Here is a 16,700-nt window from a genome sequence, read left to right as displayed (position 1 = left end):
ATTCCCTCTCCTAGAAGAGTGTGGGCTCCAGCCGCTCAGCAAAAGAAGAGGTAAGAATGTCTGTGGAACTGGGGTGCCTGGGTGGCTCAGTCGGTTGAGCATCTGCCTTCAGCTCAGGTCACGATCCCAGGGTCCTGGGACGGAGCCCCGCATCGGGCTCCCTGCTCGGCGGGAAGCCTGCTTCTCCCTCTCCCCCTGCTTGTGCTTGCTCTCTCTCTCTCTCTCTCTCAGCTGCCATGGCTTGGGCCACTGACAAAGTCAGAGAGGAGTTCCCCAGCTGAGGCCTGAGCTGGACCGAGCTGCTAGAGGACAGCGATGAGCTATGGCGCGCACGCACGCGCACGCACGTACGCATGTGCCAAGCAGAAAATGTAGTCGCTTCTGGTGAGATTTCAGCGAGAGAGTCGCACGTAAAAAACTGGCCCATTCTAAGAATAGCTTCCTGAATGATCCACTCTTAGCAGCTCAGGGGCCCCCAGGAAAGGCCCACAGACCACCCACAGCACACAAACCACAGTCTGCAGAGCTCTGGACCAACACTGTCAGGAGGAAAACGAGACACCAACCACATTAAAGGAGTTTTTGTCCTGTTTGCCTGAGGAGCTTGCCTGCTCTGCATTTGCACTTAGAACAGTTTTGCAGCAAGCAAATCTTTAAACAGTTAAGCAAACTTTCTGACGGCAGGAAATTAGCCAAAGAAAAACAAACACAACCACATAGATAGGTGATCAGACAAACAGAATTAAACATTAATGGTAGAATCTGAATGGTGGGCATATGCGTGTTCGCTGTCTTATTCTTTGAACGTTTCTGAATACTTGGACATTTCCGCAGTAAAATCTTGAAAAAAAAACAAACAAATGGGACAGTCTGGTGACCACCTCCAGTTGGCAGTCCCTCCCCGGAGCCTTCCGTGCCTCTGGGCCTTCGCAGCTCCTCTCCTGGCCTGTTCTGGAGCTGAGCCTACCCATGCACAGCTCCATCACCCAGGCACAGTTCCATTCACCACCTGCCTGTGGGAAAGGGTGGATGATGAGCCCAAGAAGTCGGGGGCTCTGGTCCCTTATGACCACAGAACCTGTCTCCTCATCAACACAATTTTCCTTGCCATCATGCCCAATGTCACAGAGCATACGGAGGGGTGGTCCTGTCCCTGCCTCACTGGGTAACTCAACCAGTATGTTGCCTCTGAGCCAAAGGCATCTCCTTCCTGGAAACAAGAGGAATCCCTGTGCGCCTCTCCTTGCAGAATCTCCCACCCTCTCATGGGGGATTCAAAAGGGCTCTGGAGAACGAGTCAGCCAGGGAGCATGTGGTTGGAGGGTGGGTAGGGAACGTTCTCGATGCAATCAGGGAGCTTGGGGTAGGCCACCACCCTGCAGCTGCAGATCTGCAGCTCTTCAGAGCTTTCGGTGATATAGAATCACCCAAATGGTCGCTTGCTCCACGGAGGGCAGGTGCAGTGGGAAAGCCAGAGCTCACTACCCCAGTAAGGGTGATAGGCTCCCACTGTGTGGGGATGCATGGGAGCCCCCACCCTTTGCAAGTAAATAATGAAAGCAGCCTGACCCCACAGACCATGGGACTTGGGTCCACCCAGGTGGCTACACTTGGGGTAACGTGCCCATTGTCACGGAGCCAGTGAGTGGTGAGAGAGTCAGGACTCAGACCAGGTGCTGGTTTAAGTATTTGAAGAGCTGGCTCTGTGTGCCCGGGGAGGGATCAGCATTAGTAAGCCAGGGAGCACCTGCTGAGCAGAGACTGTGTGAGGCAGAGCCCTGTCAGGGGAGGTGGGGCTGGCTGCCCAGGATCTTCACTTGTCCAGCGACCCGGGGGGAGCTGGGATTGGGACCCTTGTTGAGGACTGAACTGCGAGGAGCCTACAGGATTCCTGACACTGAACATCTGAAGGAGGCCCTAAGAGCAGTCACTCCACACCCAAAGCAGGAGGGCAGCAAGAAGATTTTTGAAAGTGTGCCCTGAAGAAGACTTCAATACAGAAAAACACACCGTGGGGGCACCTGGCTGGCACAGTTGGAAGAGCATGTGACTCTTGATCTTGGGGTCGTGGGTTCGAGCCCCGTGTTGGGTGTAGAGTTTACTTAAAAATAAAAATCTTTAATACAGTGGCTAACTGAATATAATAAAAATAAATAAATAAAAAATAAATAAATAAAAATCTTTAAAAAAAAGAGAGAAAGAAAGAAAAACACCATGGCAGTGAGAAGGCTCTTGGGGATGGTCTAAACAGGTGGCTTTAAAACATTTTTACCCAGGAAGCGGAATAAAAACACAGTTGACTTCATGACGCAGTATGCATACACTCACACATTTCATATCACTTACCCTTCCCGTGTGCCATGCACTCTGACACCTTCTAAGGTTTTCTATTCTATTCCATTTAATTTCTTTAAATGCTGGTTACAGCCATTAATTTTAAATCCATACGTTGTGACTCAGTTTGAAAAACACTGATCTAGACTGACTCCACTTTATAGATAGAGAAACTGAAGCCTAAGTTTACAACGTGGTTTGTCCACCCCAGCAATATTGACATTTGGGGCCAGACAATTCTTTTTTTTTTTAAGATTTTATTTATTTATTTGAGAGAGACAGAGACAGAGCATGAGCAACGGGGACAGGGGCAGAGGGAGAGGGAGAAGCCAACTCCCTGCTGAGCAGGGAGCCCGATGGAGGACTTGAACCCAAGATCCTGAGATCATGACCTGAGCCAAAGGCAGACGCTTAACCCGACTGAGCCACCCAGGTGCCCCCAGGCACTTTTTTGTAGTGGGGGCCTTCTAGCGTATGGTAGGGTAATTAGCAGGACCCCTGACCTCCACCCCCTCCATGCCAGTAGCATCCACCTCCAAGTTGTGACAATCCGAAATGTCTCAGATACTGCCAAATATCCTCTGGGAGAAAATCACCCAGGTTGAGAACCACTGGTTTACGCTGTTAACATGAGGCGGAGCCCATCCACAGGTTTTCTGACTTCAAGGCTAAATCTTTTGAAACACAAAGCTGCCAAATGGGGCATCTGAGTGCTCTGGATTCAGTTAACCATTAATGCAGGAGAGAATTCCAGATTAGCCTTACATTTTATTTGCTTCCTTCCCTCCCTGCAGAACTCAGGGGAGAATCCGATGATGGGCAGCCATTAGGAAGATGAGCCGTTAAAAATTGCCAGTGAGCCCAGGAGGGACTCCCACACTCCACAGATGCGCAGGGGTGCAACTTCCTATAACCGAGGGGAGATGATGGGCTGGGCGTCCACCGCAAGAGGCCAGAGCAAACCAGGGAAGTTCTCCCCATGGCTCTGTCTCTCACTTGGCCTCTTGAACTCAGTGACCGAGGGGGCTACTTGAGGGAACAAGGCTTCCCCCCCGCATGTTGGAGGGGAAGCGTACTGGGGAGCAAGCTGGCAGCTGGAACCAGAGTCAGATCGGGGTGCTTTCCTGGACCTTAGAATGTGAAACTCACTAATGTGCATTTCTAACAAACACTCCACCTCCACTCCTGTGATTCTGATGCAGGTGATCATCTTCCAAACCCGGAGAAACAGGGATCTGGTCTAATAGCACCACTTACTGACGTGGAAACTAAGGCTCCTCCAGGTAAGTGACTCAGCACGGGTCCGCTTAGTCTACGGCTTTCTCTGGGCTGGCGCGGGAACTCCCGCAGCTTGCCTGAGGAAGAGCGGTCTCTCTGAACAGGGGGCACCAGGACTCCAGGGGTCTCTCCCCCTGGTGTCTGTGCCAATGGGCCAGGAGACCCGTAGCTCTGGCCTGCCTGGACCTGCCTGACCAAGAGCCAGGATGGAGGAAAGGGCCCCCCTCCCCTTGCACCAGGTGGTCCTTCATGCTTAGACATAAACACTTTACCCAGGATGTGAATAAGGTCCACAGGCACTTGAGAGGAATGGGAATTTGTGGTTTGGAAGCAAGGAAACAGGATGTCATTGGAGAACAATAGGGCAGAGGTGTATGGGAGGGGACACGGCATGCACGTGGAAAGTGGAACTGCCATGTCCAGCAGCAGCGCTCAGCGGGGGTCTGCTTCTCCCTCTCCCTCTGCACCCCCCCCCACTCGTGCCCTCTCATGCTCCCTCTCTCTCTCATATAAATAAGATCTTTAAAAAAAAAAAAAAAAGTGTAATGAACTCATAGGCTGCTTTAGGCCCATTACCTGCCAGAAAACTGCCCCCTGACAAATTGTTATAAGAACAACGACCCAGTGGGGGTAAGGGGAGGGTCCCACTGAAATGCTTTGAAACAGAGAGGCCTAACACAGCCGTGCAGTTTCTCCTTGGCCCCCGAAACCCCGAAAAGGATGGGCAGAAAAGGCCAGGCCTTGGACATAAACCCAAGCGATGCACCAGGGAAGGAGGACTAATGTCCCCCTGACCTTGACAGAAACGGCCCCTCAGGATCCTGCAGCTCCTTGCCCTGCCATGTTCACACCCAACAAGTGGACACCCTGTGTTAAGGCGGCTGCTTTCTATCACTAAGATGGGGGTAACCCTGCACTCCTGTCAATGATTTCTCTCCCTTGATCCTCACAGTATCCCCATCTTAAAAATGAGGAAGGGGAAGTTGGGGACACAGGCACAGTTGCCTAAGGACACTCCATGACCAGGGGAGCCCAGACCGGCACACGGCTTTCTAACCATAAGTGTGGCTCTTTCTACACTTCCGTTTCCTGCTGGGGGTAGAGCGACCTCGTACTGGGCATGGAAAACAACCAGTCCCCGCAAGTGCATGAGCCCAGGGCTGGACAGGGCCAGCGGGGTCAGGGGGCTTCCTGGAGGAAGTGACAGTGACAGTCTGAGTTCCCCTGCCTGCGAGGCCTGCCCTGAGCGGGGAGGGGTCCAGAGTGGGGTGTAAGTGAGGGAAAGGGACTTGTCCAACATGACGCTTGCCTCCCTGAGCCCAGAAGATGCACTCTGGGCTTGGCCCCAAGATTTCATTACACATGTTTCAAATCCACCTCCAGGGTAAGGAGTCCACAGCTGGAGTCAAGACAGCAATGCCTAGTGTCTCCATAGGGTCCTCCGACCTGGAAAGTCCCCTGAAGCCCAAAGCTACAGGGAAGAGAGGGTGTCACTCTTCTTTCAAAATCTTTCTCCCATCACTCTTAACCGTCCATTCCCACTGACACCCCAAAGTCATCTTAGGGAGGGGGGTCTTAGGTAGGGGGTCTATATGGAACCCCACTATGATTTTTTAAGATGCAAACAATTAAGTACACATAGAAAGATCAGTAGATGGTTTTAATGTCAATTTCCTGGCTGTGATAGTTGAGGATGGTTTTGTACAATGTTACCAACTGAGGGAAACTGGGTAAAGGCTACATAGATTTGTATTTTTTTTTTACAACTGCATGTGAATCAATAATCAGCTGAAAATAAGAAGTTTAATTTTAAAAAAAAATAAGTAAATTTTGGATATTCTCCCCAGTAAGTTTTGGGTTTCTTATGGAGATACAAGAGGCTGCTATGGGGTTTTTTTTTAATTGAGAAACAAAACAAAAAAGAGAAAAAAGTTTTTGCCTTGTGATGAGAACTTTTAAGATCTGCTCTCTTAGAAACTTTCAAACACACCATAGAGCAGTGTTAGCTATAATCACCATGTCGTACACCCATCTTTAGGACTTATCTGTCTTATAAACGGAAGTTTGTACTTTGTGACCACCTGCCTCTGATAACTGCAAATCTGATCTCTTTTTCTAAGAGTGTGGTTCTTGTTTTTTTTTTTTTCTTTTCTTTTCTTTTGTAGATTCCACAAGTAAGTGAAATCATCCAGTATTTGTCTTTCTCTGTCTGACTTATTTCATTTAGAATAATGCCCTCGAGGTCCATCCATGTTGTTGTAAATGCACTATGCTTTTTAAGGTAGAGAAACCCACTTAAACATTGGGGCCACCTGAGGCAGGAGGTCATCAGCCTTCAGCCTCCCAGGGAAGGTGCAGGGGTACTTTTTCTCTGCAACTGCTCTCCCAAGTCACTCCCCAGCTGCTGCCTCTGAAGCAAGAGGGGTCCCCAAGTTCAGTGTTCAGAATGGCTTCCTCCGTTTGTCATGCCCTGGGGATGTCTGTGGTCCTCTTTACCCCCTGCCTGGTTATCATGGCCAAGACCGCCCTACCTCCCGCCTTTCTCCCTCTCTGGATCATTCTGGCAAAGTAGCAATTCCTTCTTCATCCTTTCAGCTGCACAAGACTCTACAGTAGCTCCTCACTGCTGTTGAGTCGGGAGACAAACTCCCCCATCGGGCTCTCAGCCTCACCCCATGACCCAGCCTTACTGCCTACTACTCCCCAGCCCCATGCTTCTCAAAGTTTGGTCCCCAAACCAGCAGCCACAGCAGCACCTGGGAACTTACTAGAAATGAGCCTTGCGGCCCCACTCCAGATCCACTGACTCAGAAACTGGCAATGGAGCCCGAGCAACCTGTTTCGAAGCAGCCCTCCTGGCCATCCTGAGGCAGATGCTTCTAGAACCATTGTGCCAGCCACACTGACCTCCCCACTGGGCTGCACTCCCTCCAGCATGTTCCCTGTGCCCAGGTTGTCCCTGCTGCATGCAGCCCCTGCCCTGTCCTCTCTGCCCAACCAAAACCCCTCCCCCAAGGCTCCTCACAGGCCATGCTTTTCACAAAACTGACTCTTCGGTACAACACAGCACCGTGCTTTGTTAATCCCCACCTCACCCCCAACTTCGGTGCTGCCAGAGACCCCAGTGAGCCAAGCACCAGGAAACAAAGATGAGTGAGACATGGTCCATGCCCTTGGGGGGCTCACAGAGGAGGAAGAAAATGGCAGCCTAGTGAAACTCAGTCCGCTGAAGTGACACCGAGACAGGGTTCCAGCAGAGGCAGGGCAGGCGGTGAAGGCATAAGGAGCCTCCCAGTTCCGACAACTGTCAGCCCATGCAGCTCCCAGACAGCACGGCCCCGCACTGAGCCCCGAGGGCTGTATCCAGCCTTGGAGCCTGGTGGAGTGACGGCCCCAAGAGCCCCACTGCCTGCATCTCGATAGGGGTCTGGGTGTTGACAAAATCTCTCCTTGACCAAACCTGAATCAGGCTCCTCCGAGCCCTCCTCTGAATTAGGCCCCCAACTTAGGCTCTGTCCTGGGTCTGATTGGTTGAGTTCAGCAAGAATCTTGTGGGGTCAAAAGATACAAATGTAGGGATCCGAAGGGGTACGTGCACCCCGATGTTTATAGCAGCAATGTCCACAATAGCCAAACTGTGGAAAGAGCCAAGATGTCCATCGACAGATGAATGGATAAAGAAGATGTGATATATATATATACAATGGAATATTATGCAGCCATCAAAAGGAATGAAATCTTGCCATTTGCAACGACGTGGATGGAACTGGAGGGTGTTATGCTGAGCGAAATAAGTCAATCAGAGGGCGCCTGGGTGGCTCAGTTGGTTAAGCGACTGCCTTCAGCTCAGGTCATGATCCTGGAGTCCCGGGATCGAGTCCCGCATCAGGCTCCCTGCTCGGCAGGGAGTCTGCTTCTCCCTCTGACCCTCCCCCCCCCATGTGCTCTCTCTCTCTCATTCTCTCTCTCAAATAAATAAATAAATAAATCTTTAGAAATAAGTCAGTCAGAGAAAGACATATATCATATGACCTCATTGATATGAGGAATTCTTAATCTCAGGAAACAAATTGAGTGTTGCTGGAGTGGTGGGGGGTGGGAGGGATCGGATGCCTGGGTGATAGCCATTGGGGAGGGTATGTGCTATGGTGAGTGCTGTGAATTGTGTAAGACTGATGAATCACAGACCTGTACCTCTGGAACAAATAATACATTATATGTTAAAAAAAAAAAAAAAGAAGAAAATAGCAGGAGGGGAAGAATGAAGGGGTGGAAATCAGAGGGGGAGACAAACCATGAGAGACGATGGACTCTGAAAAACAAACTGAGGGTTCTGGGGGGGGGGGTGGGAGGATTGGTTAGCCTGGTGACATGTATTAAAGAGGGCACGCTCTGCATGGAGCACTGGGTGTTATACGCAAACAATGAATCATGGAACACTACATGAAAAACTAATGATGTAATGTATGGTGATTAACATAACAATAAAAAATTTTTAAAAAAAGAATCTTGTGGGGTCAGTTTATTGAAAATCCCCCATCCTCAATATCTGACCAATTCCTCATACTCCTCCCTCAATGTCTTATCACCCTGGCCTGCCTTCAGCAAGAACCCTGTCAAGTGGGCTTAGCCGGATGTTATCCCTGATGTGTTGCCCTCGGTAATTTTCCATCCACTGACCCCCACCCGGCTCATTGGCTATAAATCCCCACTTGGCCTTTTGATATTTGGCATGAAGCCCCATGTTTCTCTCCTACTACAAGCTTACCCCCCCACCATGGCCGTGGTCCCTCTTGAAAAAAGCCTTCCTGACTGTCTTTGCCAAGTGTCATGAAAAATGGTGCTTTAACAATGTGGGTCTGTCCATTGCCACGCCATCTCCTCAAGGCTGCGAACCCTATCTTTGCAAGGTTTTGTAGCATCCTCGCTCACACATCACACACATCTGACTCATTCTCAGAGTGTGAAGGTCACCGAACCACATCTCCCATCACCTCCTCCAGCCCCTCTCCCAGCCTTGGAGAGTGCCCTCTCTCCTTAGTGCTGAGGAACGTTCCCGCATCCTGACAAGCCCGGGATCACAATCCAGCTGGACCTTTTATTAACTGTCAACCCTTGGCAGGATCATACCAACTCCTTGGGCTCAGCTCTTCATTTGTAAAACGGGGTGGCTACAACCATGTGCACATCTCAGAGCCACTGTGGGGCACAGAGATAAATACCAGCAAAATACCAGGACTCCTCCAGGAGCACACGAGGTGCTCAACATCCGCTAGGTACCCTGAATTCCACCAAGAACATAGCAACGGCCCCTCCTGTTTGCCAGGAGCTCTGTGTGTTACAAAGCGTCTTCTGGTTCATCATTTCTCTTGATACTTTGGAGCTCCCAGAGTGCTGCCTGGACCCAGAGCAATGCACACAACCGCTGGAAAAGCATGAAGACTCTCTCCACCCCATCAGGCTCCCAAGAGAGAGACCTGGAGGGGGTGGGCAGCTTCTTGGTCACGGAAAGGCCATTCCCATCCATGCTTCCCCAGGAATCTGTAAGCTCAGGCACGGTCATAAGAATACCCCCACAACCCCCACCTGCACTGGGGTTGAGCTTAGCTCGCACATGCTCTGAATCCCTCCCTTCAGTGCCCCGGACTCACCGATAAGTGAGAAGGAATGTTTCTGGCAGTCCCCAGCCAGGAGGTAACTGCAATCTCCCGCAAAGCTGTACATGCTCTCATCAAAGGTGTTGATGAAGTCGCCTCCAAAGAGGCTGCATCGGGCCATCGATGACCTGCCAACAGTCCCTTTTGTACAAAGGGTCCCTGGAGGGAGAGACTACAGGTGAGCAGAGCTAGGACCATCAGCCCAAACCACTCCAGCCTTGTAGAAATGAGCCTGTGGCTGATAAAAATTTGACTGTAGAGAAGGATTTTCCATCCTAAACAAGGCTCAAGTTGTTGCTTTTGGACCTCAAAAATGACCCAGGACTCATAGAAATAATAGAGGGACAGCTTTTCAGGATATCTGTTTGTTTTAGTGACATTTACTTACTGATTTAAAATGTAATACGTGCTTATCAGAGAAAATTTGGAGAATACAGAAGAAAAATACAAACAGGGTAAAATCATCTGTAAGCAACATTCAGCAATAATTAGAGTCAGCATTTTGGTTTTATCTTTCTGTTCTATTTCACAGCATATGTACAATTATAGATTTTTTATGAATTTGTGATCATCCTGTACAAACTATTTATAACCTATTTCTCAATGTATTATAAAGAATTTATCGTACGTTGTGTATACTTGCAAAACATGATTTGTAATGACTATATGTTGCATCTAAATGTATACAGTATAACCCCCTACTATTAGGTTCTTAGCATTTTTCCAAATTTTTTAACATATAAATAGATTGCAAGGAGCAACCTTATGCATTAATATACTGGTATATCTTGAACAGTTTACATTCAAACAAATTAGCCTGTGTGTCCAACACATAGAATCTATGAAGCCTTAGCTTCTCGAGAGCCATATGCTAACTCCCAGGAGACCCTCCTGCCACCTTCCCATTGTGTGTGTGTCTGTGTGTATGTGTGTGTGTGGTCAGATGGGGCACCACAGTATAAATTTCTAGTGGTAAATTTCTAGTAAAACTTCTACTAAGTTTTCTGGGTCCACTGGCTTAGGACCCACCTAGTAGGAAGATGTAGAATGTATGAAAAATGTGCATTTCCCCCCAGACTACACTGTGAGCAGCAGGCTGGATGTTGCTGGCCAGAGTGGTCTAAGTGGGGACAAGCCAGGGCCAGAAAAAGGTCCCTCTTGCCATTCACAGACTCAGTATCTCAGCAAGGGAAGGTAGACCATGAAGTCCAGTGAAAGAGTAGTAGCCTGAGACCCAGGAGAACTGACCTCTGATCTTTGCTTTATGTGACTTTGGAGCATTTGTTTTTCCCCTCTGACCGTCAGTCTCTTCGTCTGTACTCTGAGAGGTTCAACTAGATGACCTCTGCAGTCTCTACCCAATTCTTGGATTCCTTCTTCCCCATCCTGCAGCCCCATCGCAGAGGACTGCTCTGGGTGGCCCTTGTGCTTCTTAATCGTCCAATCAGATTGGCATTTGCAGGCACCTGCTCCTTGAAGAATACAAGCCAGGGGCAGGGGGCTCTGAAGAAGCTTCACAAGGGGTATGAACCAGTCACTCTGGCGGGCCCAACACAAGCCTAACATGGGACTGGGCACACAGGTGAGCTCCAGACACACCCGCTGATTCCTGAAAGGGAGTTTTTCCAAATGACCCTGAGGCAGGAGTAAAGAATGGAAGCAGTTTGGTACCTACCTGGCAAGGTGAGGGCCAGAGCCAGCAGCACGCTCGCAAGTCTGGCAGGAATCATCTGCAGAGAAGCAGGGGAAATGATCACTGATCACTGCCCTCACAGATAGCTACGGGTATGCACTACGGTCCATGTGCGAAGTGGGAAGAACTTATTTTTTTTTAAAGCAAGAGAAAAGATTGATCCTCACTGGCCCCTGTTTGCCTTGAACATGGAGTGCTGGTCCCCAAAAAAAGTTCCCGGCCAGGACCAGGCCCAAGAGTAACAATCACTGTGAGCCAGACCCCAAGCGCCCTTCCCCAAACAGCCGTCCCAGAGCCCAGGCAGAGGAGGAAAGTTCTGCTTTCTCCTCTATATGCCTTCAGGCCAGCCTGGCACCCCTGCACCAGCTAGGAGCTGACATGCACCCAATTCCCCCCTGCCTCTTCATCTTTCCATGCCTGGCAGCAAACTGGGGAGAAGGAGCTATTGTATGCTTCTGTTCCTATCACAGGCACCCAGACTTCGAGAATGCTCGACAGCCACGTTTGCTGGTCAGTCCCCAGCACTACACCATGAGCACCTGGCATAGTGACAGCCCCCAGGAGCTGCTCAGGCAATGAGCTGATGAATGGACGGGAGTTCAGTAGCCCCAGGCCAGGGCAAGGCTCCCCATAGTGTGCACCCCTCCAGAGAGTGACAATTTGACTCTGGCTGGAGAGCACACCCCAATCCCTTACAGTCCCTCTCCTCTTGAAAACATTGTTAAATAGGAACAGAATCTATCACCTGAGATTCCCTGGGGGTGACTCCTTTCCTGCCCAATGCCTCGTCCAACCCAGGAGAGACAAACCCAGTCTGTCATATATCTGCGGGAGGGACACTTCAGTGTCCGATATGGCCACATCTCGGTCTCAGAGCAGGTGACCCTCTGCAAGCTCCCAACACTCAGGTACATCAGGCTGCTCCCAGAACACAGCCAGAGGTGAGGGCAAAACTCACTGCAGGCTCGCCTCGTCAAGTATTACACGCAGAAAAGCCAGGTGTGAACAGAAACAGCCACAGGACTCCCCAGCGACAAGTGGAGGGCAAGCCTTCGGATGGCCCCTGGCTTTAAGTCACCCTCCAAACGAGTCCTTCTAGCCCCGGGACAGAGGATCACCCCCTTCCCCAGGGGCAGGGAGCCATCCTGGTCTTCCTCCCGCAACAGAGCCAGCCCTGCTCCCGGAAAGACCAGACCTTTCCCTGCAAGCGGGGCAGCAGGTATCTCCAGGGTCCGTTGGGAAGCTCAGCGCCGCGCAACGGTGCCGCCCGCCTAGGCCATGCTCCCGGGCAGCCGAGGCCGAAGGGACCGCCGCAGCTCTGGGCTGTCTTGCTGCTAAGTGACCCAGGGGCTGCACTCCTGCGGCCAGGGGCAGATAGAGCCCAAGTCGTGACGTCCACCAACCCCCCTCCTTTCCCACCACAATAGCCCTGAGCTGCCCCAGCAGGGGATTGGCCTCCTGTTAATGACCACAAGGAAACAATGAGCGGAAATGGTATTAGAAATACCTCCAGGCCGATAAGGCCTTGAAGAGTTTGGTGGGAGACCTTGCACAGCTGCCATAATGAGCTGCCTTGCCCTCCCCACGCCCCCCAACCCACAGCCCGGGTCCTCCCCACACGGAGGGCTCCGCACAGACAGGGGATGACCGGGAATGCTGGTTGTCCCCGGGCAGGCTGGTCCAGGCCAGGGAAGAGCCCAGACCTGATCAGCACAGCCTCTGGATCCGGCTGCCAAGGCCAGACACTGGCAAAGTTTGGAAAAACACCTCAACCTGAGCCAAATGAGCCGCTGTGTTTGGAGAAAGAAGAGAACGGATGCTTCCTGTGCACGCTAAGGTATGAATGATGCAGGCCTGGCCCCGACAACAGGCCCTTTGAATCCTGGCTAGCGGTCCCGGACAAGCTAAATGAGGGGCCTGCTCCCAAGCCCGGGCCTTTGTAAAATGAGTTCCATTCTCGGCCTCCCCGGGACACTCCTCCACCCACTGCTGGTGCCTGACACGGCCCTGACCTCACACACCATGCACACACACCACACACATCACACACACCATACACACTACAAACATCCACACACATCCACACACACCGCACACATCACACACATCTACATACATCACACACATATCACACACACCACACACATCCACACAGACCACACACGTCCACACACATCACGCACACCATGCATATCCACACACACCACACATGTATACAGCCCCCCCCACACCACATACATCCACACACATCACACACCACGCACATCACACACATCACACACATCCACACAGCACACACATACACAGCCCCCCACACCATACACATCCACATATTATACACACACCACACATACCACACCTGCACACACCACATACATACATCTGACACACAACACAGACCCCACATACATGTACACATTCCATACATACCACACACACACATATCACATACACCATACACACACACCACACACCACACCACACACACATACCCACACAACATCACACACACACCACATATGCTACCCACACCACACAAACACATACACCACAACATGCACAAATACACACACATGCCACACCAGCACACATACATATATACCCACACATACAAACACCTGACACCAAACACACACCCCACATGCATGTACACACACCATACACACACCACACACACATATCACATACACCATTCACACACACCACCTGCACCACATACACATATACACACAACACACACAACCCACGTGCATATACACATACCACATACACACATATACACACAACACACCACACATGCACAACACCACCCACACACCACACACAACACCACACATGACATACACCGCACACATACCCACACAACATCACATACACACCACACACACTACCCACACCACACACACCACCCCATGCACATACATACACCATACACACACACCACACACCTGACACACAACACATACCTTACACACACCATGTATAGCACACATACCTCATACACACATATCACCACATACAACACACACATACACCATACACACACACCACACACACACATTATTTGCACTACACACACATACCCCACATGCACATACAAACACACACACCACATATACACATATCACATATGCACACATACACACACCACAGCACACACATACCCACACAATATCACATACACAGCACATACACTACCCACACTACACACACACCATATGCACGTACACACCATACATACCACACACACTCACACCACATACATACACACACCACACACAGCATACATACCATACACACACACAAACCATACACTTATACCATATACACACACATGCCGCATACATACACACACACCATACACCTACCACACCACACACACCCCATACATACGACCTACACATACCATACACGCATACCAGACACATACACAGACCACACATGCATACACATATGCATATCACACACCACACATATGCACACACCATACACACAACATACATACACACATATCACACACATACATACCACATACACACATACCACACAAACCATACACACACATATACCACACATACACAACACATGTACATATCACACACACATCACACACACAGCATACACACACTACACCACACATACCACACATACCACATATACACATACTGTATACGTACACACACACCACATACATTATAATACACACACATCCCACATATACCACACATACACACACACCACACACACCACACACATCCACACACCACCACATGCACATATACACACCTACCACATACATACAACACCACACACACCACCCACACATATCACATTCACACATACATGCATGCACCACATACACACCATACACATATACCCCAATCCTTCTTCCCAGTCTCCATTCCTAAGAGCCGTATTCTCCACCTCATCTGCTAAACCCATTCCTGCTAAAACACGTAGCTGATAAAACAGAGGAGGAAGGTGACTCTCTCAGGGTGGGGTTCCAGGAGCCATGGTAGGCAGACTCAGACACATGCAGGTAAGGAAGCTCACCTCACTGCTTCTCATGTATGATTCCCACTTGCCCTAAGACTCTGGGAGACCATCCCATCCCAACCTCCCCACTCCCCACACACATGCTTCACGCTCTACCACTCCCTCTACCACCCAGGAGAGGAGGATGAATGCTCCTGAGGAAGAAAATGGTAGTAGAGGCAGAATTCATACAATAGAGTAGAAAAGGTACTTAAGGATTTCCACTTCCAGCTTGTTGTTTTTTTTTTACCAGATAACCTGAAAATCTGCCCACTGTGAAATATATTTAAATGCCATGTTAAATATTACATGTTAAATGTGACAGAATAATGGGTATCTCCAAGGATCAAGGATCCCCATGAGCAGGAAGTGGTGCCAGCCTACAGGTTTAGTGAATCCACGTACCTTCCGGGCTTGAGGCCGAGCTCTGCAAGAGCATGAAATGAGGCTCTGGGCCTGACGCAGGCAGAGAGCTGGATAAGACCCTACATAAAGCTGATATGTGAAGGAAAACCTTCCAAAGGGTGGACCAGGAAGAATTCCAGCCACCAACGTAGAAGAAAAGGAGCTTGTCTATCTCCATCAGTTTTGGTGATGGGGAAAATGAAGTCTTTTTTTAGAATTTGTATAGCCATGGGCCCATACTCATGCAGGTTTCGGTTTCAAATGGACACTGGCACATGGTCCAGGGACTCCCAAGTTGAGAAGATGACACATAGGTTAGTCTTAGGTTAGTACCCGGGGCTCCTGGTAGAAACAAATAAATGAAATCTATCTAAAAAGATAAACCTTCTTCCCAGGTCCCATATGATATCCAGAGATAAAGCTCTTCAGAGGAGCAATTCAAAATCACAAATGTTAAAACACTTGAGAAAACAATCCACCATGAGAAAGAATAGGCAGTTGCAACCAAAAGCAGGATTAGATCCCCCAAGAACTTTAGATAGTAAAATGATCAGATAGAGATGAAAAAAAATCAAAGTGTTTAAAAATATCGTAGACTAAAGATCAGGAATTGAAAACACAGAGCAACAAGACATGATGAGAAGAGAACAGGAAGACTTGAAAAAGAACTTTTAGAAATGAGAATACATAGTAAATTCATTGAAAAATCCAAAAACGAACAACAGACATTTCTGAAGGAAAAAAACTGCTAGACGGAGAAGGGAAGAAATTCTTCAAAGAGACAAGGAGATGAAAAAATGAGAGATGGGTTAAGAAACATAATAGAATGAGAAAATCCAAAGAGAAGTGCTGAGAGACTGTCCTTATAGGACACGCCTTAGCTTGAATGCCCCTCAGAAGCAGGCCCTGAGAATTGTAGTGCACATAATTTATCTGGGAGAGCAGGAAACACCAGCAGGGAAGTGGGGACTTGATATGGGGAAGGGAGAGCAGCCAATAAAAGTTATTTATTAAACAGCCACCATGAGAGCAACTGAGCTTAATCCTATGAGGAAAATGTGGAGAAAGGCTGAGTCTCATGCTCAGAATTATCCCACTCTTGGGTCAAGAAAGCAGGGGTATTTCTACACCTACACGGGTCATTAATTGTCAAGGGCACGTGGGAGAGGCACTGTAGCATCTGCTCTGCCTAATTGAATTATCATTCAGAGTTACCGGAAAGTAGAGACATTTTTCGGAAAAATGACAGGGTGTTTAACATTAAGAGTCCTTTCTGAGAGAACTACTAAAGAAAGTAC

At 49.4% G+C, this 16,700-nt stretch overlaps 1 protein-coding gene across 1 annotated transcript in view; it reads right to left on the bottom strand.

Annotated features, from left to right (window-relative positions):
- VWF (von Willebrand factor) overlaps positions 1-12,396 on the bottom strand; it is a 141,943-nt gene extending 129,547 nt beyond the window's left edge. The window contains exons 1-3 of the mRNA XM_064591672.1: positions 12,158-12,396; positions 10,945-10,999; positions 9,264-9,428 (exon numbers count right to left, since the gene is read on the bottom strand). Coding sequence (XP_064447742.1) covers positions 9,264-9,428; positions 10,945-10,999 — 220 coding nt within the window. The 5' untranslated portion in view covers positions 12,158-12,396. The remainder of the gene's footprint in view (positions 1-9,263; positions 9,429-10,944; positions 11,000-12,157) is intronic.
- Between the last annotated feature and the right edge of the window lie 4,304 nt (positions 12,397-16,700).

This window comes from Mirounga angustirostris, unplaced genomic scaffold (genome assembly GCF_029215605.1).
Source record: "Mirounga angustirostris isolate CCGP_5_RB_7025 unplaced genomic scaffold, mMirAng1.0.hap1 SCAF_5, whole genome shotgun sequence".
Lineage (NCBI taxonomy): Eukaryota > Metazoa > Chordata > Mammalia > Carnivora > Phocidae > Mirounga > Mirounga angustirostris.
The sequence above is the reverse complement of the archived record's forward strand: the minus strand, read 5'-3'. Positions and strand labels throughout refer to the sequence as shown.